This window comes from Ciconia boyciana, chromosome 6, assembly GCF_034638445.1.
Source record: "Ciconia boyciana chromosome 6, ASM3463844v1, whole genome shotgun sequence".
NCBI lineage: Eukaryota > Metazoa > Chordata > Aves > Ciconiiformes > Ciconiidae > Ciconia > Ciconia boyciana.
Window position 1 is genome coordinate 29,838,391 of NC_132939.1, and position 24,608 is coordinate 29,862,998.

Consider the following 24,608-nt stretch of genomic DNA (forward strand, 5'->3'; position numbering starts at 1 on the left):
GGTTGACTGCTGCTGTGGGAGAGCTTATTTTGGACACCATGAGCAAAAGCAACATCAGGAGGCATGTCATGGAGCAGCGGGTTTACCAATTGCTTCTAGACATGCCACTGGATGAAAAGTAGAAGTTTATTTATCTTCATTTCAAGTTATTTGGTATTTATTGGAGGATAGGACTGGGAGAACAGAAGCCATGCAGGTTAGCATCATCTACTCCAGTTTCACCCAAGCTAAAGGTCTAGTAGTTGTAGAGTCAGTGCAAGGGTTTTGCACTAACCTTTCATAAGTGTGATATTACAATGGGAAAATCGGGCCCTTCTAATGATGAAATAGGTGTGTAGTAAGACTTGTACTGCAATACCTAGAGGAAGCTGGTGATTCCTGCTTGTTTTCATTTTGTATTAATACGATCAAAGAAAAAAAGAGCAAGTGTTTGTATTAGCTATAGAAAAAACTTTCTTTAAAAATCAGTGGCAAGATCCTTCTCTTTAGGACAAACTGAAGAAACTCTGTGACATTTCATCCTGCTTAAAAAATAACTAGAAAGGTAGTACACTTTAGTCAGAAAATCAGAAACATTCGTTCCCTGTCCCAGTTCCTTTTCACTGAATTTAGAAGTCCACTGATGTTTCGAGTTAGCCTGTCTCTTCAGTTGCTTCACAGACACAAAGAATTGTAATCACAAATCACATTATGCTGTGCTCAGCTTTCAGCGAAAGAGGAACAATGCTAGTCGCATTTAAACAGCGTCTCCCAAGCAAACATCTCAGCTGTCCCTTGTTTTCAAAGACATCCCTCAGTTCTTTCTCAAATGTATGCATGTTTCTCCCAAATGTGATGACTCTGATGTTTTACTGTTGAAAAGCAGAAATTTAAGAACTATTGACTATTTTTTTTTCCCCTGTGCAGTGCCAGGTCCCAGTCCTGTACAGGCTGGTGCACATTTTTAACTCCATGTCCAGTGTGAGTAGTTCTACTCACTAGAACTGATAGTCTGGTGTAAATCTTCATACAAGAGGGATTTTATTTTTGCAGCAGCAGCTCTGATTTCCTTCATGAATTTCTCCTCACCCTTAGCAACAGGGCACTGTTATTCAGCAATAGGACAATAGGGTCGGTAGGAATGGACAACATTCACATTTTCTAGAAGAATCCTTTTCTTATGTGCCACCTCTTGGGTTGCAGGCCATGTCTGGGGCTGAAAGCCAAGATACCTAAATGATTCTATGATTTTATATATATGTATTCTATATATGTAATCGAAGTATTCTGAATACATATATTCCTAGCTCCCATGGACTTCAATTACTTTTATTTTTAAAATAATTGCAACCTTACCAACTCTCGCAATTTTATTGTAAATCTCACAAAATTTGGTATCTTTCAGAAAGCCCTGGTTCCTGGAACCTTGTGACTTTTTGACACAGCAACGAGCATGGATTTCTCTATGGCACCTGTGTATCAAAACTGAAGCCTAACTAACAAAGGTTAGAAACTGACATTTTAAATGCACTTCCTGCAGGCTACTATGACATGACTGGAGCTGATAGAGATTAGAAAGATGTCCTGTGTTATGCCTCTGGGTGTTTCCATCAATACATGCAGGTTTCTGACCAGTCAAGCCTTAAGATCCTAATTCTGCAAGCCCTTGTGCCTGCTCGGGATCCCGCTTTGAATGCAAACAACCTTTTCCTGAAATTCAGGCAGTGCAGGTTCACATAGTCACAAGCTGTGATGGCAGCAGTGTGCTGGCCACAATGGGCACTGCCAAGGGGAAGACCATAGCCCACATGTGGATCGTCTGTCATGGTAAATCTGTGCCTGAGCTTCAGCAAATTTTCATGGACTGTATTTTTTGAATGATCATCTCCAATTGCTGTGAATACTCTGGGTTTGCATTAGTCACTGAAGATGGGACAGTCACCAAAGGTAGGAAAGGCGGGGAGGGCAGCTGCTATAGGAAATAGGAAACCAGAAAGATGATCCAAGGACAGAGGATAGATTGCAATAAATGGCAGAGCATGTTAAGGAAGCGGGTGCTAGCAAGACTTTTCCACCCTAAGAAATGCTGGTTTCCTTTGTCTCCGTTAGGGCTTTGGTGTGGAGATGTATGTTAGGCCAGTGTGGACACGAACAGTCTCTTTGAACTCTTAGAGTGCTACATCCCAAATGTACGCCCTTTTATAGCAATTCAGACCTGGTGGCCTGTGAAATCTGCCTCCCCACCTCCTCTCATGTGGTTAGTACCTGCCAAGGCATGGTAGGGCAGCTGTCTGTTGCCATTTGGAAAGCACAAGAATTAGCGTAGTGGCTTCTGAACTCTTCCATGGGGAACAGCTATTAGGCAGCTCCAGGGCAAAACCTTCTTGCTGGCCTGGTGTATGTTTGCTTCTAGGCTCTCACCTGCTATAAGCCAGCACACAAGCATCCAAATTCCTGACTCCATGGGCTCCATCCCCACATCTTGATGTGACAGCAGGCTGCCAGACTCTCAGCAAAAATTTTAGAGAGCTGAGGGGACAAGGAGCTCCACGACCTCCTCATAGGTGGGAACCGACCACAGTTGCAGTGGGGTCCTACCATGCCATTGCGGCACTGTGGAGTCTCATGGTCAACCAGTAATGCCCAGCTCAGCTGCGATGGGTTTGCCTTTGCCAGCAGCCTCTGCATCAGCTAGCTCTGTGGCTGTTGTAGCCCCACTAAAGGATCCAAACACCCATGATTTAGAAGATGTGTATCATCCAAGTCTGGCTACCCTGAGGTAAGGTGGTCACTCAACTTTTTCACCTCCATAGTGAAATGCAGGACCCACATCTTTCCAGAAGCACCCTCAGCACCGCTGCTCTCAAGAAGGCCTGGAGACCCCACGGGTGTCACAGCAATGCTGTGTGTGGCAAGGCCAACCCGGCTATCCCACAGCACGGGGGCACAGGCTGACACCCTCTGTCCCCTCTCCCACCCCAGAGCGGCAGGGCCACGCAGTCCCCCTTCCCCAGAGGGGTCCCGTCAGCCCAGGCAGGCTGTGCTGCCAAGCCAGAACGGGCCGGCCAGGTGCGTGGGGCAGACCGGCCAGTGCGATGGGTCCCGCGGGGCGGTGGGCCCGGCAGAGCAGATCTCTGCGTGCCCTCTCCTTCCTCCGTGTCCCGCTGCTCTCTCGGGTGGGAGACGCGCTTCCAGTCCGCCCCAGCGCCAGCCCCCCTCCCCGGCCGTTAACGGCCGACCGCCACGCCGCCATCCCTCCGCCTCCCACCGCGCGCCGCCCCGTCTCCCTCCGCCGCCCCCCAGCTCCGCGCCGCGCCGCGTTTTGACCCGCGCGGGCCGCCGTAGCGCGGCCGGGCGGCCGGCCCGGGGATGCGGGCGGCGCTGCGGCCGCCGGGGGGAGCGGCTGGGCGGCGCGGGCGGGCGCTCGCCCCTGGGCTCCCGGGGCCGGCGCGGGGCTCGGCGGGCGGCCTCGGCCCCCCGCGTCTGGCCGAGACCTGAGATTGCGGAGCCGCCCCCTCGCTGCCGCCGCCTCTGAGGGACCGGCCCCGGCCCCCGCCCCGCCCGCGGGGGCGGCCCGCGCCGCGGCCCCTCCTCGGGGGAGGCCGGCTGCATGGGCAGGCGCTGCGGGGCACCGTGGTCCCGGCCTCGCCGCTCCTGGGCGCCAGGTAGGAGAGGTTTAACCCGGCGGGTTAGGCTGGGGGGGAGCGGAGGGAGGAGACGCGTCCCCTCAGCCCGCAGTGCTGCCGCCGCAGGGAGAGGGGCTGGCGGTTGTGCTGACTTGGACGTTTCTCTCTTCCTCTCCTCTCCTCTCCTCTCGTTCCCCTTCTCTCTGCCTCGCTCGCTCTTCCCCCCGCCCCCATTTTGCACGGAAGCCGGCGGGATAACTTACGGCAGGCTTTGACTGGATCCCTCTTTCCCCCCTTCTCTCCGGCCACCGCCGGGGCTTCGGGAGAGGTGAAGGTTTTGGCGGGGGTCTGTAATGGTTGGCTGCAGTTACGGTTCCTCGTTGGTCCCCTTTATAAATAGGGGGTGCGGGGATGTGAACTATTCTATGCCTTCATTATCAGATATCACACACTTTATATATGTGTACTTAAAGCAGAGCTGAATTGGTGGGAGTTAAAACTCCCTCGTGTTTATTCTCGGTGTGCTTCTGCGACTTGGTGTTTAATAATCAAGTACAGCGCTGTGCTTTCCAGAAGCGCTGTGAAGCCTAAGGTGGAATGGATGTGTATGGAGCAAAAGCAGGGGGCTGGATGGACCCCGTTAATGGACTGCAATGGTGGGAAATTTTGTCTTTGTCATAAGATGATACCGAAGTGTAAAACATCTAAATTTTGGATCTGGGAATTGGTTTAAATGTGCTAATTGATACTAAAAGGATGATAATTTTTGTGGAAGCCTCTGAGAATAAGTAATACTGCACCCATCCTTATCATAAACTCTTGTATTTGGCATTTCTTGCAAAGAATAAGGCTAGAATTTATTGCGAATGACGTATTGACCCACGAGTGCATCTTTCAGTTTAGATTACTGCTGATTTGATCCTGTGGAATCTGCAAAAGGCAAGTCTGCCAGCCTTTGTGAATAGCTTTGCAGTGTAACAGGAGTGGAGTTCCCGAGCAGAATCGCTGAGAGATATGTGAACGAGTGCAAGCAAAGCTGAGCACATCGGTATTTCTGCCTCAAACCTGGGCTCGTTTCCCAGGCACAGTTTGTGTGTGGGGTGAATACCCTCTTGGCACCTGGAGATGATGTCGGTCGAAGGGTCTACAATAACAAGTCGGATCAAAAATCTACTTCGCTCCCCTTCCATTAAGCTGAGGAGAAGCAAGCCTGGGAACAAGCGTGAAGATATAGGCAGCAAGGTGAGTGCTGTGTGGTGCGGCCAGCATGCTTTAACTTTGTTGCCTAAGGTCCCATCTGTACTAACAATACGGCTTTGGGAGACCTGGTGTAACTGTAGAGTGATGTGGAGCAACTGGTACGTGACTGTAGTCTGTCCTTTAGTTGGAATCTTTACTGTGCTGCAGATCCTTGCTAAAGCCCGAGTCCCTCTTCTGAAACACACTTTTTGCTTGTGTGGTATGTACCCAGTCTGTATCAGAAAGCTTTTGGGATTTCCCACACTATGATGTGTGGAGTTGTTACAGAAGACTGACAGGAGAAATATAATGCTGCCTCTGCCTCCATGTTTCCAACTGCTAACCTGCATTACTGGCAGCTAACGATACACAAAGACCTGCTCTCTGTGTAAGCAGTTGCTCTCAGCTCTGCAAAGGAGTGTTCTGTGGGCATGTGGGGAAGGGTAGGATGGGCTGGAAGATGGAGGATGTGAGATGTGTCTCGGAGGTGACTGTTCAGATGGGGTCTGCATTCCACAGGCCTGGATGCGCTTTCCTCCGTGTTCCTCCTCTGTGTGCCTCAGACCGCCTTTCCTTGGGGATGTCTTGTCTGGGGTATAATTGCTTCTACCTGAGAAATCCATCATTCTTCTTGGTGTTGTGGAGAATTCCTGACAGACAGTCACTCACTGGGAATTGACTAGTGTCATGAGGAGAGGAGGATGACTTAACCCCAGCTGCAGGGAGAACAGGAGCTGGGTGGCATTGCCTGGTGCTGACAGCAGGCACCTCTGAGTCAGGGCACCTTGTTCTGTCCCTGCCACTGATTCACTTGTAACCCTGGGCAAATCACTCAGCCTTTGCATAGCTCGCTCTCTCCATAAATAGAAAACTTAATCCCTCCCCCCTTGTGAAGACTCACTAATAAATAAGAAATGCTTGTAATCCATGACTGCAGAGTGCATTCATTTGGCTCAAAACAGTAGTGCTTCAAAATTTATCTCTTGGAGTGAAGAGCGTGTGTAAAACTTCAGGGGAAATAAATGACACCTTACCTAAATGGCCTGTCCCCAGCATGAAATCAGAACTCTGGTTCAGGTCGGAGTTTCTCTGAGATGGCTGTTCAATACCAAGGAACACAATACTCTTCTCTTGCCAAGCAAGAGGAAAACCTGCTCAGCTTCCTCAAAGTTGTCTAGAGGAGAGTCCCTGGGGTTTGTGTGTGACCTTGGTGTGTGCATGTGCATGCATGTGCTGCATTTAATGCAGCCTGTGGACTGCCAGTGAAACGTGCTTTGTAGCTGAAGAGCAGTTTGTCGATCTGTATTCTGCAGAGACCTCTGTTGAAAGAGCCAAAAGCTACCTGCGCCACCATGTACAGTTGGCATTGGATTCTGGCTCTGTGAGTAGGAGCTGAGTTCTGCACACTCCTTTTCAGAGCTGGGACCTGCTGCTGCATACCCCGGGTCTTCTGTGGTACCTGTTTCTTTTTGTTTTCCTTGCACGTGCCTTTTGGAAGAGCTCCGTTGTATCCCTTGTGCTGTCTCCCAGTGTGCAGCCAGGGCTGTCTGATCCCCTGGGGGTATCGTGGATTCATTCCACACCATCAAATTAGGGTTTGAGGGCTGGATTTTGTGTATCTTATTAGTAAGAGCAGTTAATTAGTGAGATGCAAAGGAACTGCTGGGGAGTTTGCTGGTAGAAGCAATTTGTCATGATGAGGAGTTGGGTGCTGGTGTTGGTTTCCTAAAGCGATCTGTTCTGAATTTCCCTCAAATGAGTTATGGCCTGCCTTCAGTGGGACAGCTGGAGTGGGTAAGGCAAAAAGGAGTGGGCCCCTTACCAAAGATCTGACATATGTTGGATATCTGTGGAGATGCTCCTTCTGCTATGTGTGTGCTCCTCTGCCTTCCAAGGTGAGAGGCAGCTCTACTTTTCTAAAATAGCAGGAAACAGATCCTCTCAGTCTGCTGTTTGGTGTGAGTATAAATCCCTTGGGACTGAAATTGATCATCATATGCATCGCTCCTGAAGGATCTTTGCTGACCTTCAAGGAGGGTTTTTTCAGGCATCTTTGTCTCTTGGATGTTTTGAGAAATGGCTGCTCCAAGAGATGCATGTGACTCTAGTCACATGGAATTATGGAAGGGCCTACGAAGCTGGTAGGTTTAGCTGGTCATCTCTGATGAATGCTGCTTGATTACATAGGATGGAGCAGGACTGTTGCCCCAGATTAATGCCTGAAAGGTGATATTGTGCTTTGTACGTGCAAATGTAGGTGAAGAGCAAGCCCTCAACAGCCCTGTGGTTCCTCTGAGTCCCTCGAGCTTTTATTGCAACCAGCTGCTCAATTTAAGATGGACGAGCACCCTCAGTGGCACTGCCTTGACTTCCAAGAGCTGTGATTTTCCCCTCCAGTGGAAGGTGTCCCTGGTGTCCCTGCTCTTTCCTAAACAACCCTTTGGTGGTGTGAGGCTTGCCAGACTGTCTCAGTGGTTAGGGACAGACCCCTTGGGCTGTTTGTCATGCTGAAGAGAAGCCCTGTGAAAATTGGCTCCTTTCAGTGAAGCAGCCATGTAATGCTGGGCTGGACGTGGGCAGGCTGTGGGAGGCTGGCTCCGCAGAGACCTGTTTGTTCTTTGCTCTGGAAGGGGGAGTGTGGGTAAGTACAGATATTTTGCATGAGGGCTGTGCAGGACATGCAATGTGTTACTTGGGAGCTGTACAAGAGAGAACTTGTTTTGTGACTTTTATTAGGACTTATTCCTTGCCTATAATTAATGCATGGTTTCACTGTGCAGCCCCAGGAGATCTCTACGGGAGTAAAACCAAGGAACCAATACATAATCATGCATATTTTAAAAAAATAAATAAATAAGGGGAAGGAACAGGAGCTCTTTAAGTAAAGCTTGTTGACAAATTGGATGTAGTGTTCAGTTTTGTTGCTGCTGTTTGAAAACAACTTTTGATTTGTGGGAGTCCTGATTTTTGTTGCTGCTTGACTAGCTCTGTGTTTAGACTTTTTTCTTTGTCTCTTCTGATGCTCATGGCTTGAATCCACTCTTTCTGTCCTCTCCAGACCTCTGGTTTTTGTGTTGAACCAATATAGACCTAGAGTACAGTGACTTAAGTCTAGGCCTGTTGATTGTTGAGATTGTAACACGTCAGTGTGGCGGCTGGAAGCTAAAATTTCCTCAGATAAGTTGGTTGGCCTGATTTCAATTTCTGGAGGATTACTAGTCCTATCAGAAACCTGGCTGTGCATCTGGTCACAGTGCTTGTGATTCCAGTAGAGACACAGAGTTAAAAACTGGGCACTGAGTGCCTTTGAAGCAGCATCGGTCACCCTGAATGTGCGGCACTAGTGGGACAGTGGGGGAAGCTAAGGTTTGAGCCATCTCCCATTGCTAAAATGCCCTGGTTGCTGTAGTACCCTGGAACTTGGCTACACAAATCTCTCTCTGCTCACAGAAGTAACGTACCTGAGCAGGTGCAGTTCCTGCAGGGGCTGTTCATATCGTTAAGCTCTACTCTTTATAAGCATCTTTTTAACTGATGTAGCTGTGCCTATTTTAGGGTGTGTGTGTGGGTATCCTCAGTCAAACCAGATTATGAATGTCAATGTAGAAACAAATTGCTACAAAACCTGCTACAGGCTTTTCCCTAAAACGGTAAGACAGTGAGTCAAAGAAACACATTTGGAATTTGCTGCTTGTTTCTTTGATCTCTCCTGTTTTTTCTAAGCCAGAAATATTTCAAGTTGCCAGTTTAAAAGAGTGCTTTGACTAAAACCTGATGCTCCCCAGCAGGAAGTCATTCAGCACAGGGACTGTTGTATTGTGGTCTCCCCCCACCAAGTGTTGTGCGAGCATGTGCAGCTGGAGCGCCTGTTCCTGCTCCATGATGCTGGGTTGGACTGCGTGGCTCTGCAAAACCTTTTTGAGAGCTTTTGTTCTGAAAATGAGCCCTGACTAAGTTTCTCCTAGTGAGATGGGGTTTCCTGTCCTCCTTTGGTGAGGCATGGTCTGTTCTTGCTGCCAGCCTCTGGGCTCCCATCAGCCTGATGGTAGCTCCCTGGTTAGGGCAGCAGAAACACGTACGCCCGCCTCTGTGTCCGTGAGCGGGATGTGCACAGGCACACATTTAAGAGGGAAGCAGATCCATGGAAACTTGAGACCCCTTGTGCCTTGTCATGCCACTCGCATTCCCAACACAGTTCTCCAGCTCCTCAATCCCCTGAGAAGCTGCAGGGCTCAGCTAGGACCACAAGCTGTCCTGGACACAGGAGAGTGGAGTAATGTTTCTGGCCTGGCTGTAGCTTCCTGCCTTTAGTACACAGTTCTTTTTGTATGAAAATATTGTAGTTTCCAACATGAATCAGTTTAGACCGCTACTGGTCTTAACTGGATCAGCTGAGAATTGCTGAACCTGAACTGGAACAGAACCAAAAACCACACAAGTTTGATTCACTGATATAAATGCTTCAAAAATCATCACCTCTTATTAAATTGTTTAAGGTGCAGCTGAGGCTTGTTGCAGAGTGGGATTCTTTGTAAGTCTTTGGGAACAACTTGGTCCTGCAGCAGCAGAGCCTGCTGGGTTCCTTGTGGGCAGCATTTCCCAGGGAGCTGGATGCAGGGCTGAGCATCCTGGCTGTGTGGGTGAGGTAGAGAGCAGCCTGTCTGATGCTGTCATAAGCTTTTGTTTTGGCAGGATTTGGAAGGGTCTTTTACATAATGATGGTGCTTTTGAGGAGCTGTTCAGCACAGTATTGCCCTATTCCCCTTCTCCACTCCACTGGAATCTGAGCAGTGCTCAGCCCACCAGCTCTGGGACCAGCGCAGCCAGTGGCATAGCTGAGAGGATGCATCTAACCCCAGTCTGGCCTTCTGCTGCTGTGCCTATTCTGCTTCAAAGCTAGTATCCATTAATGTTGTTTGGCCCTGGTTGATCTCTCTCACAGCTCTGTACTGCTCAGTCTAAACACGCCCAATTGCTTCAACAGCTTAGGGGCTGCTGTCCAGAGATAGAAGGGATTTCATGTCTGTCTCCGGTCAGGCTTATAACAGTGTCTCTTAAAGCAGAGGACAAAGGCTGGTTAGCTTCTTCATAGCCAGACCTGCATTTCAGTGGCATGTCCATATCTGTGGATAGAGTCAGTGGAACAACTGAAAGTGTCATAGCTCAGGGGCTGAATCCTTCCCTGCTGGGCTGCTCTGGTCCCTTCTTCTTCATCCTCAAATACATGGTGCTCAAGATGACCCTGTGTTTGTTAACAATTTCACACACAGGTTTTCCTCTCTCCATTCTTTGCTCTATGCGTGTTATGGCTTGTCCTGAAATTACAGGGTGATCTGGCTAGCTCTCCTGGCCTGAATTGGAGCCGAACATGAGTGTTAAATGTGACTTATAGCCACAGGGCATATCAAAGCCAAAGTTTTTCTGCTGGTGGACTGCAGCACCAATTGCTTCTGGTTCTTGAAGTAGGGTGGGTATAAAAGCATATAGCAATTCAACATGTTCAGTTTTGTAGCCTGCAACTGTATCCATGATCCACTGTGACCCTTCTTGCCAATCTTGAGGCAAGATTGCTGGAAAGATCCACCCTTCTGTCCACCCTTAAATAATGTGCTGTCTTTACCATGAAAGACAGCAGGAAGACCCCTGCATGGCAGGGGGGGGAGCGATGATGTGCTGACAGCTGGCATGCAGTCAGCATAAATTACACAAACCAGTTCATTTGCTGAGTGAGTTTAAATGGTTATTGCTTTCCTTGGGTGGTCACATGCTGCTTTCCTGGATGGTCTTTTAGGTCTGCTGAGGTCTTGGCTTGCATGTTGTTCTTCACGTCCTTCAGATGAGCTGGGTATTCTGAGAAGGCACATGGGACTTAGCTAACCTGGCTGGAGAGATTTGTAAGCAGGTTTTACTCTGTCCCTGCTGTGCTGGATAAACCGTACACATACAGACTGATGACCCCCTTTTGCTTGTGGGCTGTTGTTCTGCATTGAGCAGTGAAGCACGTAGAGTTTTGCCAAAGACCTGGCTGGGATGGTAAGATGGCAGAGGTCAGGGCTGGTCAGAGGTGTTGCAGCTGGTATATTTGCTGCTTGCTGGTCAGAGCTGTTGTTCACTGTGGTGCAGGGAAGGCTGGTGGAGAAAGGCATCCACAGACATGGTGGAAAGAGACCTCCTCCAAAGTATTCCATCTGTTTCACTAGCTGTGTTCTTGGCACTACCTGTGGCTGGCATATCACCTCATTTGATTCGGGAGGGCAGAACAGTTGAAGTGATGGTTGGGAGTTAGGTCACGTTGGACCACTATCTGCTTTTGTATCATCAAGGGTGTGCAAGTGCGTGTAAAATGACTTGTATATTTTTTCACTCTGCTCTGTGTCTAGTAGAAAGCAACTGCAGGGCATCATCTCCATTTCCGGCTGAGAAAGTGGTGGTCAGCATTTTGTTGGCCTGGCAAAGCTGAGAAGATAGTTTGCTTCATGTTGATCAGGTCTTAGGAAGAAGTTGCTTGATTAGCCTTGGTACAATTTCCTCTGTGAGAGTGAAAGCAAATACTATGTACTAGCTAGTCTTTGGCTTTTTTAAAAGGTCTCTTGTCTTGATCTTTGGGGCAAGGAGTGGCACTTACATGGCGCTCAAACAGCGCTTAGCAGAATGAAGCCCTGATATTAGTGCTGAGTGATCCCAGCTAAGGTCTGAATAATTAAATAGCACCAAGCCCAGTTTCAGTCACTTCAGGCTTCTGTTTGTGTCTGATGTACCTGCCGCTGCAGAGCTGGAAGTTTCTGAGGGCTCCTGTACGTGCGTAGCAGGGTTGCGGTGTGTTCTCTGCTCTGGTTTCCAGCTCCAGATGTGGGCTGGTCCCTGTGCCTGACACCCTGCGGGCTCTGCTGAGGCTGTACTCACCAAAGGGTGGCTACTGCAATTCAGAAAGACCTCACACTATTTCCCTTCACCACAGTGCTGCTTAGCCTTGCCCTGAGCATGTCTGCATGTTGTGCAAGGAAAATACAGCTGAGGCCTGTAGCTGTTGTAACCAGCAGTGGATCTGTGCCATGTCATCTGTCTTCAAAAATATTAGTGCAAAGGTGAGTTGCTGCTAGTATTTGTATGACCACAGACTGCAGGAGTATCCCATCTCTACCTTGCTTTTGTGAGCATTGGACAGACATGTGATAAAGTAGACCCAGCCCAGAGGAGCTTCAGGCTTAAAAAAAAAGGTGTGGGAGGAACGGGACATGCTTTTCCTATACAGACATGGCTCCTATACAGACTCCCACAGGAAGTCTGAGGCAGACCTAGAAATTGAATCCTGATCCTCTGAGGCCAAATCTTAGCCTTAGCCACAAAGCCCAGTCTCTTGCAGATTACCGGGGATGTTTCTCACCTCTCCCGTGTGAGGACTGTGTGTTCATTTAGGATTATTTGCTTAAAAGTCCCCAAACTGTGCTGTTGTAAATGCTGACTTAGTTCCATTGTCACTAATGATTTCAGTAGCTCTGGTGATGATGACTTTCCAACAGGCTGAAGGAGATTAAGCACTATATGAATTGGAGCTCTGGAAACCCCTGTAAACCTTGTAATTTTGCTAGTGTCCCAGGAGACCAGTGCTGTTGTTAGTTACTGTGGGGAAACTCTGATTGAAAATAGTACTATAGAAAAGTCTGTGAACTGCTGTTGTATTCAGTGTTTCCAAGCCAATAGCAATAAAAGCCAGTCCTGCTTATTCTCCCAAATACAGTATTAAAATTCACAGTTGGTCAAGAAGGCTAATGTGATTTAACAACTAATACGAGATTTCTTACCTGGTGGAATTTGAACGATGACATTCCTTCCTTACAGTGATGGTTCTTTAATTTCTGCATCTCCCAAACACTTTGCATAGTTAGGCTGAAACTTCCCCCATCAAGGATCCAGAGAGACTCCTTTCTCTGGAAGAAAATAGATTGTTGGAGGTTGCATAGTAATAGAGAGTCACAACATTAACAAATGGCTTGAGAGCAGGCAGATGGAGGAGCTTCTGAAAGAAGGAGAAAGCAACTTTATGGCAGTGTCAGTGGATTCAAGGATACAGACTTGTAAAGCTCTCTGCTCCTGTTTTTCTTCCAAGCAGGCAGTGTGGAAAAACACTGCTGCCTGTTCAGAAACCCTTCCCTATGGACAGGCAGGCTCAGCATAGGGCAGTTGTTGTTTGAAGTGCCAGTACTGAAGTGTTAGCTATGTCTCCTGTGCTCAACAGTGGTAGCCTTTGAGCTCGCTCAAGGGCTTTGAAATTGGTTGCTCACCTTTGAGTAGCACATAAGGGGCCGCTTGCCTTTGAAGTCTTGTTTGTACTAGGGATGCTTTTATTTGGGGGAAAAAAAAAAAAAAAGGCAAACAGCACCATTGCTCAGCTCAGGACTTTGCACCAAAGGAGCTTGAGTTCATTACACAGTCCCTAATGCAATCTAGATGCTGGAGTTGCCGAAACATTGAATAGGACTGAGGATGAAAGGAGTGTGTGCAAGACCTGCCTCCTTCTTTGGTGACTGCTCTTGGTGCTCAGAACTTGCTGTGCTCTGTGCTTCAGCCGTGGCCATTCCGTGGGGCTGTGACCTGGACCATGAGAGGATGGGGATGGTGTCGGAGGTATCCAGAGTGGGCATGAGTGTAAGGGTGTACTTGGCCAAGCACTTGGCTGTGCTAGAAACAATTTGGAAGCTGAGCTTCCATAACAAACTATCTTAATGGTGACACAGGATCAAAAGAGTCTATTGAATGATCCTGTCCCTTGAAGAAACAGGCTATACCAGTAAAAGGACTTCTTTTTGCCAGTTACATTGCATCAATATTAGTGTCTTTTCTGTAAGAGCTTTGTCTGGGCTAAGAGTGGTGTTTTTCACGCTCCTAACAAACGCTTCTGTGCTGCTGAAATGTGTAAAGGTAGAGCGAACCTTGAAACAGAGCTATGTATTTTTTTTTTTTTAAATGTTAATGGTTTTGGGTTCTGTGCTCCACTCTTCAGCCAGTCTCTGAGCCTCTTTTTTCCCCTCAATGTAAAACAGACAGGGTACTTATCCACTTACTTCAAAGTGTCCCAGCATCCAGGGCTTTAAAACAGCTGCGTAACTCCTTGCATTTGGCTTATCTCCCAGTTTTGAGCTAGATATAGTGGTCCCAAGCACAGTTGTTTCAAACCTGCTTTGGGGTGTGATCCTTCTCAAGCAGCTGGGTCCAAAAGCATTGCTGACTGTAAACTGGAACTGACAAATTTGGGATCTGCTTTGTTTGTTTAAGCCCATCTGGTCCCAGCTCACCTGGTTTTCTTGGACTGAATTGTGGCCAGACAGGCTGCAAAAGTGATTGTGTATCTTGCCTGACCATGAGGGCTGGCTGGAGGGTGTTTGCCCAGCCTGCGCCCCGAACCCCGCTATGGGAGTGGTGGTGGAGGGGAATGGGGACAAGACGACATAAAATGCTCTTAATGAAATGCATTAACAAATATTTCTGAGGAATGTGCGGTGTACCTCAACGGACATAGTTGTTTCTAAAACCCTGAGCTGCTTTTGAGGCTGGAATTGGGATTCCACCTTCTCCTGCATCGGGAGGATAATCTTCCTCCCTGATAATCCACGGTTTGTGCTGCGTGTCTCTGCAGGCTTCCCGAGCTAAGCTGTTGAGATGTATTTTACAGGCAATCAGCAGTGCGAATAACTGGCGCTGGGGGAGGATGAGGGTAGGGTACTCCGGGCTAGGGGTGTCGTCCTTCAGCTTCCTCGCTGCTGACTGCTTTGTCTGTGTTACAGCCAAAAAGGCTGTAACTTCTGGAAGAGAAGGTCTCCCACATCACTGTTGTGGTGGGTGGCTTATAGATGCTTGCTTTGCCAAGTTCTCGGCCTGCTTTCTCTAGTGGCATTGCAAATAAGCTTTTTTTAATGTCCGAGGCCTGGGATAAATAGTTTTTTGATGGAGCCATCACTGGAAAACGGAGCGCGGTGGTGGGGGAGAAGATGCAGCGCCTGGACTGCCTCTGCTGTGCGCTGGAGCTACTCCAGGCCCTTGGAATGAACGGCTCTGCTCAGGAGCGTCTGAATGTAAAGACGACCGTTAATAAAACGGCCAGCGGGCTGATTTATGGCCTCCTGCAAGGTGTGCTGGCGCGGAGGAGAGAGCCGGTGGGCGACGCAGCACCAGGCTGCAGTGGCACGGCCCGGCCTGCCCGCTCGCTGCTTGCTGGCAGCTTCCTGGGGTGGGCCTGCGCCCTCTGCCCCCGCTTCTCCCCCCGTGCCCCGGCCGCTGCAGCCGCGCCGCAGCCCGCCCCGCTCCCTCCCCGCCTCCCTCTCGGGGGGTCGGGCCGGCCGGGCCGGCTCCCGGCGCGCTGCCGCGGGAGGGGCGGTGCCTGCTGCCGCCCGTGGCCATGGCGACGCCTCCCGGCCAATGGGGGGCGGGGGCGGGGCGCTCCATGGGGTCCTGGTCCCGCCCCCGGGCGGGGTCCTTGGGTAAGCCCATGCCGGTTAATTTAAACACAGGTTTTGGAAAAAACCAGACAAACCGAGCTTCCAGTCTAGACAAACCCTGTATAATATGCTCAGAGTCTGTGTCTCCAGACAGTGTCTGGTCCTTTGCGGCGGAGCTCTGGTGACCAAAGTTCCAGGCTGACCAGCAAGGCTGGAAGAGAGCACCAGGTTGCCCTGGGTAATAACGCTGTCCTGTGTGGTAGAGGATGTGGTGGCAGGAGGTGCACTGGGCAGCTTCCAGCTCTGCATCTCTGCCGAGGGAACTGGATTGTCTTGTTAGTCTGGGAAAATCTGCCTCTTTCTTTTGTGAAAGAAAAGGGTTTTACAGGACACCTGGGGAACTCTGAGGTCACTAGGGGCTGGAGAAATACTGCTCGCTCTGGAGAGCCCTGTGATGTTCCAGTGGGAAGAGGAGAGTGCTTGCTGTGATAAGGCATGTAGTTTTGCTGTCAGTGCTTTCCGGAGGTTTAAAACAATTGGGAACACTCATCACCTACTGCCTAAAGGTTTGTTGGCAAGCAGCAGAAACTCTTTCCTTCTACTGGTAGTTTTTTTCTGGCACTTAGGGCCTGTTGTACTGGGAGGAGCAACCTGGCCTGCCTTAGCCAGCAGCCCTGGCTGAGGAGGGGAGGAGGCTGTATAAACAATACTGTAACTCTCCAGGCAGAGAGGAGCTGGTATTCCTGTCCTGGGCCGTGGGGAAGGGAGTTGTAGGCCTGAAGCATGTTTGTATAGCATTTGGGATTAGTTGAGTTGGGGAGCTCTCATGCTGAGGAGATGGCAGAACGGTAAATCATCAGTGATCTACGTGAGCTGCGGAAGCACTTAGGGCAGAAGGAAGGGCTTAGAAGCAAAATCCATTAAAAAATGTCAAAATTTGCCTTGCTGGGGAGGGGGTCTTGTCTCTGGGCAGCAGAGGGAATGCTGCCTATGCATTGTGGCCATCCCTCTGGAAGAGGGACTTACTTCCAGGTCTGCTGCCTGGGTTCTGTCCCGCGTCCTGCCCTCCCACTCTCTAGTGTGATTTAATTTGAATGCTTTTCTCAGATCCCCAGAAAGGAAAGTACTGTAAACAGCTGCCAAGCAGGATTTTGCGTTGTAGAGCATACTTAAATGCTGGGGCCTGGCTGGATGATTGTATGAGTATGTTTCTATTTTTCTGCGTGTGTGTGTGTTTAATAGGAAGAACATATTCTGTTCTGGTTGAGTGTATGTTACTTTTCTTAGTGTGCCCTTAGTACAGTAATTTACAACCCACTCCTTTCCCCTGCTTATAAAGTAACACTGGTATTGTGTTACAGCTGTAACGTACACAAAGTCTTGCACAACTCTTCGTGTAACATTTTTATAGTTGTGATGACCTTGAAGGGTTTAAAAGAAGACTGAATGCAAACTCTGGCACCATTCCTGTGGATACCTAAGCATGTGCTTAATTTTGTGTGAGGTGGTATGAGCATGAGTAGTTCCATTTAACCCAATGGATATAAAGATAAGTGCCTCCGTGGCTGTTTGCAAGATCAGAGTCTATGTATGATGATTCATTTCATGCACATAACTGTACGTGTATGCATGCCTTATATGTATATCATGCAGTTGTCTTTATCATGTTGTTTTGACCAGCTCAGCTGCGCTTTGTCCATTAATCCATATTCCCTGGGCATGTTGCTAACCAGTCCTGTGAAGCCTGGAACACAGACTGTTTATCTTTCCCTGTTTCCCATCCCCCAGATAAGCAGTTAACCAGAGAAATTCCATTTTTCTTTTGTATCCCCATATCATCCCCAAAATGTGGACTTGGTTTCCCCTTTTCTCCCCAGCTAGAGGCTCTCTGACAGAGCCTCCTCTGATCCAAGCAAGATGCTGACCTGACATGTTCAGGAAGGACAGTTTCGTCCCTGAAGTTATAAACAGGTTTATGCAAGGATAAAGCTAGGTTATTTATACCCCACGACAAGAGACGCCCGTCTCTGCAGAGGCCTGAGATGGTAGTCATTAACTTTTCCACATCACGTAACCAAAGATGCCGTGCTGTTTTAGATAATTCTGAAGTGTTGATTATGCTTTCCTCCTCTTTAAAGTCCATTCCCATTGGATTCAGACATAAGAAAAGGTAAGATTTTTTTTTTTTTAAAAGCACGTTAATATCCTCCCCCCCCAATTTTTAGCTATTGCAGAGAAAAATGTGATGAAAGGTTGTTTTAACGTATTCTGGGAAGACTGGCAGAGCTGTCCTTGCAGCCCATGAGAGGGACAATCTAGTGAAAGGCATGGTAATTATCACCTGGTAGTGGTCTGCATGTGGTAGTGGGAGCACCCTCCTTTAGGAGAGGGAATATAGCAGACACTGTTGTCTCCCTGTGGGCTGCTGCCTGGGGTTTGGCTCACCTGGGGTCATGTTAAAACCTAGGCCTAGCACTGGGATCAGCATCCTGTGGGTTTATAGCAGGCGCCTCTCTCATCTACATGTCACTGAGGTCCCTGCAACGAGCGCTGGGGGGAGTACATTTTGGATGTTGTTCCGTGGCTCCTGCAGCTTGCCCTCCTTCTTTCTTTTCAGTGCATGAGCTTAGCAGTATTGGACTAAAATCAGACTCATTAAAATATGGTAGCACTACTGATATTTTCAGTACAAGCAGGGTTTGCAAATAGAGATGTGCAAATCTGACTATCTTCTGTTTGTCCAGCCCTTAAGTTTATAAGATTACTTTGAAGTGCAAGTGGATACTGGCAGATGCTCGATGTATTGCATGTCTGCCCTTGTGCTGGCACACACCCGTGTCACCTCTATGTGGTCTCTTGGCAGTCAGACACTATATCTTGATGTGACAAGAGCTGGCTGCTAACTTACAGCTATAAATCTATTGGGGCTATAGTGGAAGTCTGTCAATGCTGTGCAGGTGGCGAGTGGCTTGCTTAGCTTCTTGATGGATGATATTTATTTATTTTTTTAAATTTTCCTAACACGGCTTGTATTTCTGCAGTGGTAGAGCCTGTGCTGGTCACAGTGGAGCAGCAGAGTTAACAGCGTTTATGGGACATTCTTTCCAATTGCTGTGGTCTAAACATATGTACACCAGCATTGAGTTACTTCGGCCTGGAAATAAGCCACAGAGCTATATATAAAATGTGTTTGAACTGTTGCAGTAATGTTGTTGGTATAAATAGGAGAAAGGGGTAGCACCAGGGATTCCCTTCCTTAAAGCTGATTCAAGAAGACTTCCTGGTGCTCCATCTTCAGTGGAAAAGGCTGGGGAAGGTGGCTGAAAGCAGAAATGAAATGCCATACAGCTAGCCTTCAGGGAAGAGCATAAAGTGTGAGATACTTGGGTCTGGAGGGTTGACTTCCTGCTTGATGGTTGCCCAGCTCTTTTCTCTTATGGTGGAACATCTGTCAGAAACCTCACAGAGTTCAGTTTGCAGTGACCTGGTCCCTCAAAGCCACGGGGTTTGGTCTGTGGCAGTCCGTTGGGTTCTTGTGACTCCAAAACTGCTGCTGAGTTTTCTTGAACTCCTTCTGGCAGACGTTTCTGTCCTCTAGCTATTAGACCTGGGTACATGTGGAGCTTTAGTTGCCATGGTCATCGTGTTGTGACATATTGTAGGAAGCAGTATTTTGAAGTGACATCATTGTGTGGCTGTGCTTCACAGGTGCATTGGGATGCTGCTGTCATCTTTTGAACCATGTGAAATGTGCATAGGACTTCTGCCAGGCAGTGCTTATAAGCAAAACAACTTCTGCAATTGCTGAGTACCTTTCTGGTTCTTTGTATGAGATTGTTTAGTGCAAGTCTCTGCTTGGTCAGCTTGGCTGCCATAGCAGATTGTGCCAATTTCTGTGGTCCTTTCTGTCACTAACAGATTTTTATCTCACCCAAAAGAAATGTAGGAAGTGACCTCTATAGAAATAGCAGAAAGTGCTGATAAGCACTGAGCAGCCAGTTTTAGTCTTTACTTGTGGCTGGTGTTAATTCCATCTTTAAACTCTGAGTGCTTGTTTGTCTTTGGCTGATTTGTAAACAGATCCTTCCACAATATTGTCTCCTAAGTGCTTTATTGCAGGTATCAACCTGTGATGCTCTAAGGACGTAAGAGAGGCAAGATTTGCAGGTAGAAGTAATGTCTTTTCTTAAACAGACCGATACAATTGGAAGAAGAGCGGCAAGATTGTGGACAGGTGGGAACATTTTCAGGGTTCAGTGTTCCATGAACAATTCTCTACAGTCATTTCTTTCTGTAATTTTTTTTTTAAAGAGTCTGAATCATCAGTTGCGTTCTTACAACTCTGACAGGCAATCAGCTCCATTTCGTCCAACACCTCTTCTCTGGTCGGTGATGGGAATTGCAGCCTGGCTTCGTGCAGGGGCCAGTTCCTGTGCAGGGGTGAGAGTAAAGCATGTATCCAGCTGTTGCCCACTATCTAGCTGCCACTGCACTACAACAAGGAGTGGACAGAAACTGCATAGAAGCTTTATAGCTATCTTTTTGCTGGAGGACATGAAATACAGTTTGAGCAGGGTTTGCGTAGTGGTTCAGTACAAATTGACAGTCAACAGGGATGTTCTGACTCTTAAGCGTTGCTTTGCTGTTCAGTCTTACTGCTTGCCCTTCAAGTGTTTTTCTGCTTCTTATATCCTTTGTTTAAACTGCAGAAATGTACTTAGGACTAGTAGTTCAGGTATTTCTGAACGACATGTGTTGCTCAAAGTTATTTCTTACCAAGACAGATTCTGCTGAATGCTTCTGAGTAGGTGAATGCGTCTAAAACTATTGGCGGGAAAATCATGCGTTGGGAGCACTGACTCTTTGCTGAAGACTGGAGTTCCATAATCTCTTTTTTTGTGTTCTGCTTTTTACAGCAGCAATTTTTGCTAAGAACTAAACATGTAAAAAACAGAAGTACTTTGTGAAGTGTTGAAGGGACAGGAATTGGTTGTGTGCCTGGATCTAGGGCTTTCTGAATTTCCAAACAAGGGCAGTAAAGAAATGGTGGTAGTTGTAATGGTTTGCTTTTCTTGAAGTATGGCAGGAGCTAGGTGGTAACAAAAGGAGGTTTTTAAGCCTGTGGATAAAAATTGCTTCCTCTGAGTGTGATTTTACTTCCTCAGTTCTCACATTTGGTAATTCTACCAGTTACCCGTGCTCCTGAGCCTAAATGTAGGCTAGAGTAGACCTGCTTTTTCAGTGTTACTCCCCCTGTTTCAGGGTTTTAAGTCACTTAGACGGCAGTCTGCTCCCTTTTACAAACCTTTAACAGTCACCTTTAACAAACTCCTGAAATAAGTCAGCTTATGTTGGACTATTGTACCTCTTGTTTACAGACTTTGTTTCCTTCAGGAAAAGAAACTGAAAAGGTGCTTGGGAAAAATCACAGGAAGAAGTGATTTAAGGGCAAAGTATGTGAAGAAGGAAAGTGGGCTGAATGAATGATCTAATGAGCTTGTTTAGGATTGCTTTGTAGTTGTCTTTATAACCTTTTGTGTCTCTGTGTAGTTTATTGTGTAGTGGTGGTTTCCTCTGTATGTGTGTGTAAGGCAGAGAGGATCGGTGGTGTTTCTTGCTGCTGATTTGCAGGGGGGGGTCTTTGGGGTGCTGGGTCTAGGCCATAAAACTTGCAAGAAATTTTAACTGTTTGGAAAAGACTAAACCAAGTTCTACATCTGGGATAGCTGTGACTGTGAACGATGTTTGCCTCTCCTGTAGTACCAGTTTGCGTCTTTGAAGCAGAAAGATGGCCCAGCGGTGGCGTACCTGAGTGAGCACATGAGGGCTTGCTGGATTTGTCCATGCTGGTGGCTGAGCAGCAGGTGCGGTGATGGGGACACTGTATTACCAGTGAAGGACTTTCCAGCTGTACTGGAACAGGAGGAGGTGGCAGCAGGGTTGTTGAGGAGGCAATGGAGATCAGTGCTTGTGCTGTCCTCTTAAGTTTGTTTTCTCAGTCTTTGGCCCGTGTTCCTCTGTATCGCTTCTCCTGGAGGACATGGTCTCCTTTCTGGCTGACAGGAGAAATATCTTGGGTGGCAAATATGCACGTTGACTGACAGATGCGAAGAGCTTCTTAATTCTAGGGTGCATGAAGGGCAGATGATGATAAAGGCTCTTCTGTAAGAAGCTTATTCCTCAGGGCAGAGGGCAGGGAGGAGTGCAGGAAGGGATTGCCAAGAGCTAGACAGTGAGTGGTTGCTGGGGATGGGCAGGAAGCTTGGGTGGCTCCTTCTGTATATCCTGATTGGTTTTGGGGAAAAAAGAAATCTCTCATGCTTTCCTTTGATTAATTTTTAAGCATTCTTTAAAAATATTGTCCCTAGCCTCAAGCAGGAGTGAGATACAGCAATGGTGCAGCATGGTCCATGCAGTAGATAGCTGAAGGAATTTGGGAGGGAGGTGAGGTTATTCCCAGGTCTGCTGCTAATTTGTTGCATGACCACGATCAGACATTTTACCTCAGTGTTTCTGGTTTTTTGCCACCTAGTCCTCTTATATCTGGTTATAGATTGCAAGCTGTGTGAGAGTACATGTTGCTACCTGCTGTAAGCACAGGAGGCCGTCACATTCATTGGGACTTCTTGCAAGTACTGTGAAACAAATACTAAATAGTCCGGGCAATGTGTAGGGGAAGATTGAATACTAATCTCTTTACCACCTGCCTCCTTCTGTAGGGGTGTTGTCTGTGTGATAAATGCTGTGTACTCACTCTGTCCCTCCTGTTGTATTTATTCCGATCTTAGCATCTTTTAAATTTCTGATAAGTTTTTTTTTAATATTATTTGCATTGGTTTACAACAAAACCATTTTCTAATCCCCTGTGGATGCAAGTATGTACTTTCCCCCATAGCATCACTGCAGTCTTAGGGAGGTGCATGCGTGGGAGGACAAGGTGTCTAGTCCTGGAGTGGTTCAGGTGTTACAGGCAGGAGCCTTCAGGCACCAGGAGAGGTGAGCTCTGTGACCTCCTGTGGAGGGGACAGATACCTGCTCTGTGCAAGAAATCTGGGCATAAAAAGGTGAGGCTTTTACATACAGAGAGTCTCTTTAAATCTTTCCTGGGGACTTAAATACACAGCTGTTCCCTTCTCCAAAAACCTGTGTGGTTGCCTTCATGGCAATGACGGCTGGGTAGGTGGGGACAAGATCTAGAGACACAATTTAGAAGTGGCAGTCGATGACTTCTAGGACAGAACTGCTGTGCAAATCAATGGTGAAGGATAAAAATAGATTGATTTGGCATGGGGTGTTATGCATGAATAAAGGAATCACAAAAGAATTATGAGTGTCACCTCAGGCAGGCTGATCAAAAGGTTTTTCTTTACCCTGCATATCTCTAGCTTGTGTGTTTCTACTCCTGGACTCAAGGTCAACCACCAGGTTCTCCCCCAAGCCTTGTCAAACAGGGCACTGATCTGTTTATACCAAAAATAAGCCCCAGTGAGAAGAAATGAAGGGGAAGGGGATTGTAACATGGTGCTTTTCTTGAAGCACTGAGATGTGGCTTTCCTTCTCCGGCTCCCCTCGGCAGGGTTAAGTGTGGGGAAGGCTTTCTGCGCCCTCTCTTTCCATCTGTCTTCTCCATGTCCAAGTTTAGTTTGAATGCATGTGTTGTTTATAGAGTTCAGCAGGAGGTGATTTAGGACGGAGCTCCTTGCCACGGTGGTATTGGTATTAGAAAAGCTGTGTTATGGCCTGTGTGTTTGACTTCTCCAGAGTTAGGAGATATGTGGAGCTGCCACGGTTTCCTTGGAGTGGGTGCACATCTCTGACATGAAGCTGTGGACTTTTAACCATCGGCTGTTTGTATTTAGGAGCAGGCCCAGCTCAGGGCCGGGGCTGTGAGGAGGGACTTTGGCAGAGCTGCAGAGGGAGCAGCCTTGCCAGCCCGTGCCCACATCCCTGTTTGGCTCTTTTCCTTGTTCTTGTCTCTTGCTTCTCGTGAGTGCTAAAGCCTGGGCGAAACAGAGGGGAAAGAGCCTTTCCTATCTGGGAAGTGATGATTAACGATGATAAACAGTGACCCTTACGCTGAGAGAACCGTTTGTTCCTGCTTGATTTCAAACCCTTATATGAGTAACTGAAACACTGCCCAAGGGAGCTGTATTTACTTTTTTTTTTTTTTACTTCTCACTGAAGCACTTTCTTTGCCTATATTCAGGCCCAGTGCATGGATTCAGAGGAGACCAATATATAACACTGCCAGAGAGTCAGTAGTTGCTCCCTTTGGTCTCTACTGTTGGGACAGATTGGTGGGGGAGTGTTGCAAGTCCTTGCTTGTACCTAATCCTCTTACAGATAGTTCTCTGTGCAGGGTAAGGTGAATTAGTTCCTTTTTGTACTACAAAGAAGGAATCACTTGACAAATTGCCTATGTGGGAGGGGAAAAGCACCCCCTGCATAAAATCTGATATATCGCCTGCTCTCTTTCCTTATGAAAAAGTAACGCATGTTTGCAAATTGGAAAAAATCTGTTCCTTGTGAAGAAGTGATCCTGCACTATTCCAGGTCCTGAGAGCTCAAGGAATGGCTTCTTTGAAGCCTGCCCACACAGGATGCATCTTTCTGTTGTGTCCCATAGGGCTCACCTGCCCATGGAGCTGGTCCGATTTACTCCATGTGCAGACGCTTAGTCTGGAATAAATCAGGATTGACTCTTTATGTGCCAACAAACCTGTAGCCTGTTTGATGTCGCTTTTTTCTTTTTTAAAGTATACACTCATCACACAATCTTCACAAACTTTGCTTGCATCAACAAAAAGAATTCCCCGCACCAAAGTCGAAATAGCATAATCATAACACCAACAAAAGTGGACAATTTACGCGTACTCCACCCCTTATCCCTTCACCACATTTGTATCTGAAGATGAGATATTCTGAAGGTTTTGGAAATCTCATGAAAATCTGAGTCGGGGCCGCTTTTGCGGTAAGAATGATGGCTGAATGGGAGGAGGAGGAGACGTTGCTGCTTGCCATGTCTTCAGCCTGGGTTGATAACGTTACATGTGCCTTTCTTCATCCCTGCAATATTTTAGAAGAAATTGGACCTTGGTGTGGGGGTGGGGAAGAGAAAGTTGGGGGATAAGGCTAATGTTAAGTGAAGAAACAGAAGGTAATTATTTAATGATGTCTAGGTCATGCTTCAGAAGCTGGTAGGAAATTAACCCTCTATGTATCCTCTTTTGCAGGCCACAGGGACACTTGCAGATGTGTGCTGCTGTCAGTTCTGAGTTCCCTCACTATGGTTCCTGGTAGAGGTGCTTTTAATAGCCTCGCACTCGCTTCC

General features: G+C 47.6%; 1 protein-coding gene across 5 annotated transcripts in view; it reads left to right on the plus strand.

Annotated features, from left to right (window-relative positions):
• The first annotated feature begins 3,381 nt into the window (after nucleotides 1-3,381).
• MAPKBP1 (mitogen-activated protein kinase binding protein 1) overlaps nucleotides 3,382-24,608 on the plus strand; it is a 103,555-nt gene continuing 82,328 nt past the window's right edge. For 4 of the 5 annotated variants that reach the window (XM_072864593.1, XM_072864595.1, XM_072864597.1 and 1 more), the window contains exons 1-2: nucleotides 3,382-3,644; nucleotides 4,504-4,847. In XM_072864593.1, coding sequence (XP_072720694.1) covers nucleotides 4,731-4,847 — 117 coding nt within the window. In that variant the 5' untranslated portion in view covers nucleotides 3,382-3,644; nucleotides 4,504-4,730. The remainder of the gene's footprint in view (nucleotides 3,645-4,503; nucleotides 4,848-24,608) is intronic. The other variant, XM_072864594.1, reaches the window with a different exon arrangement.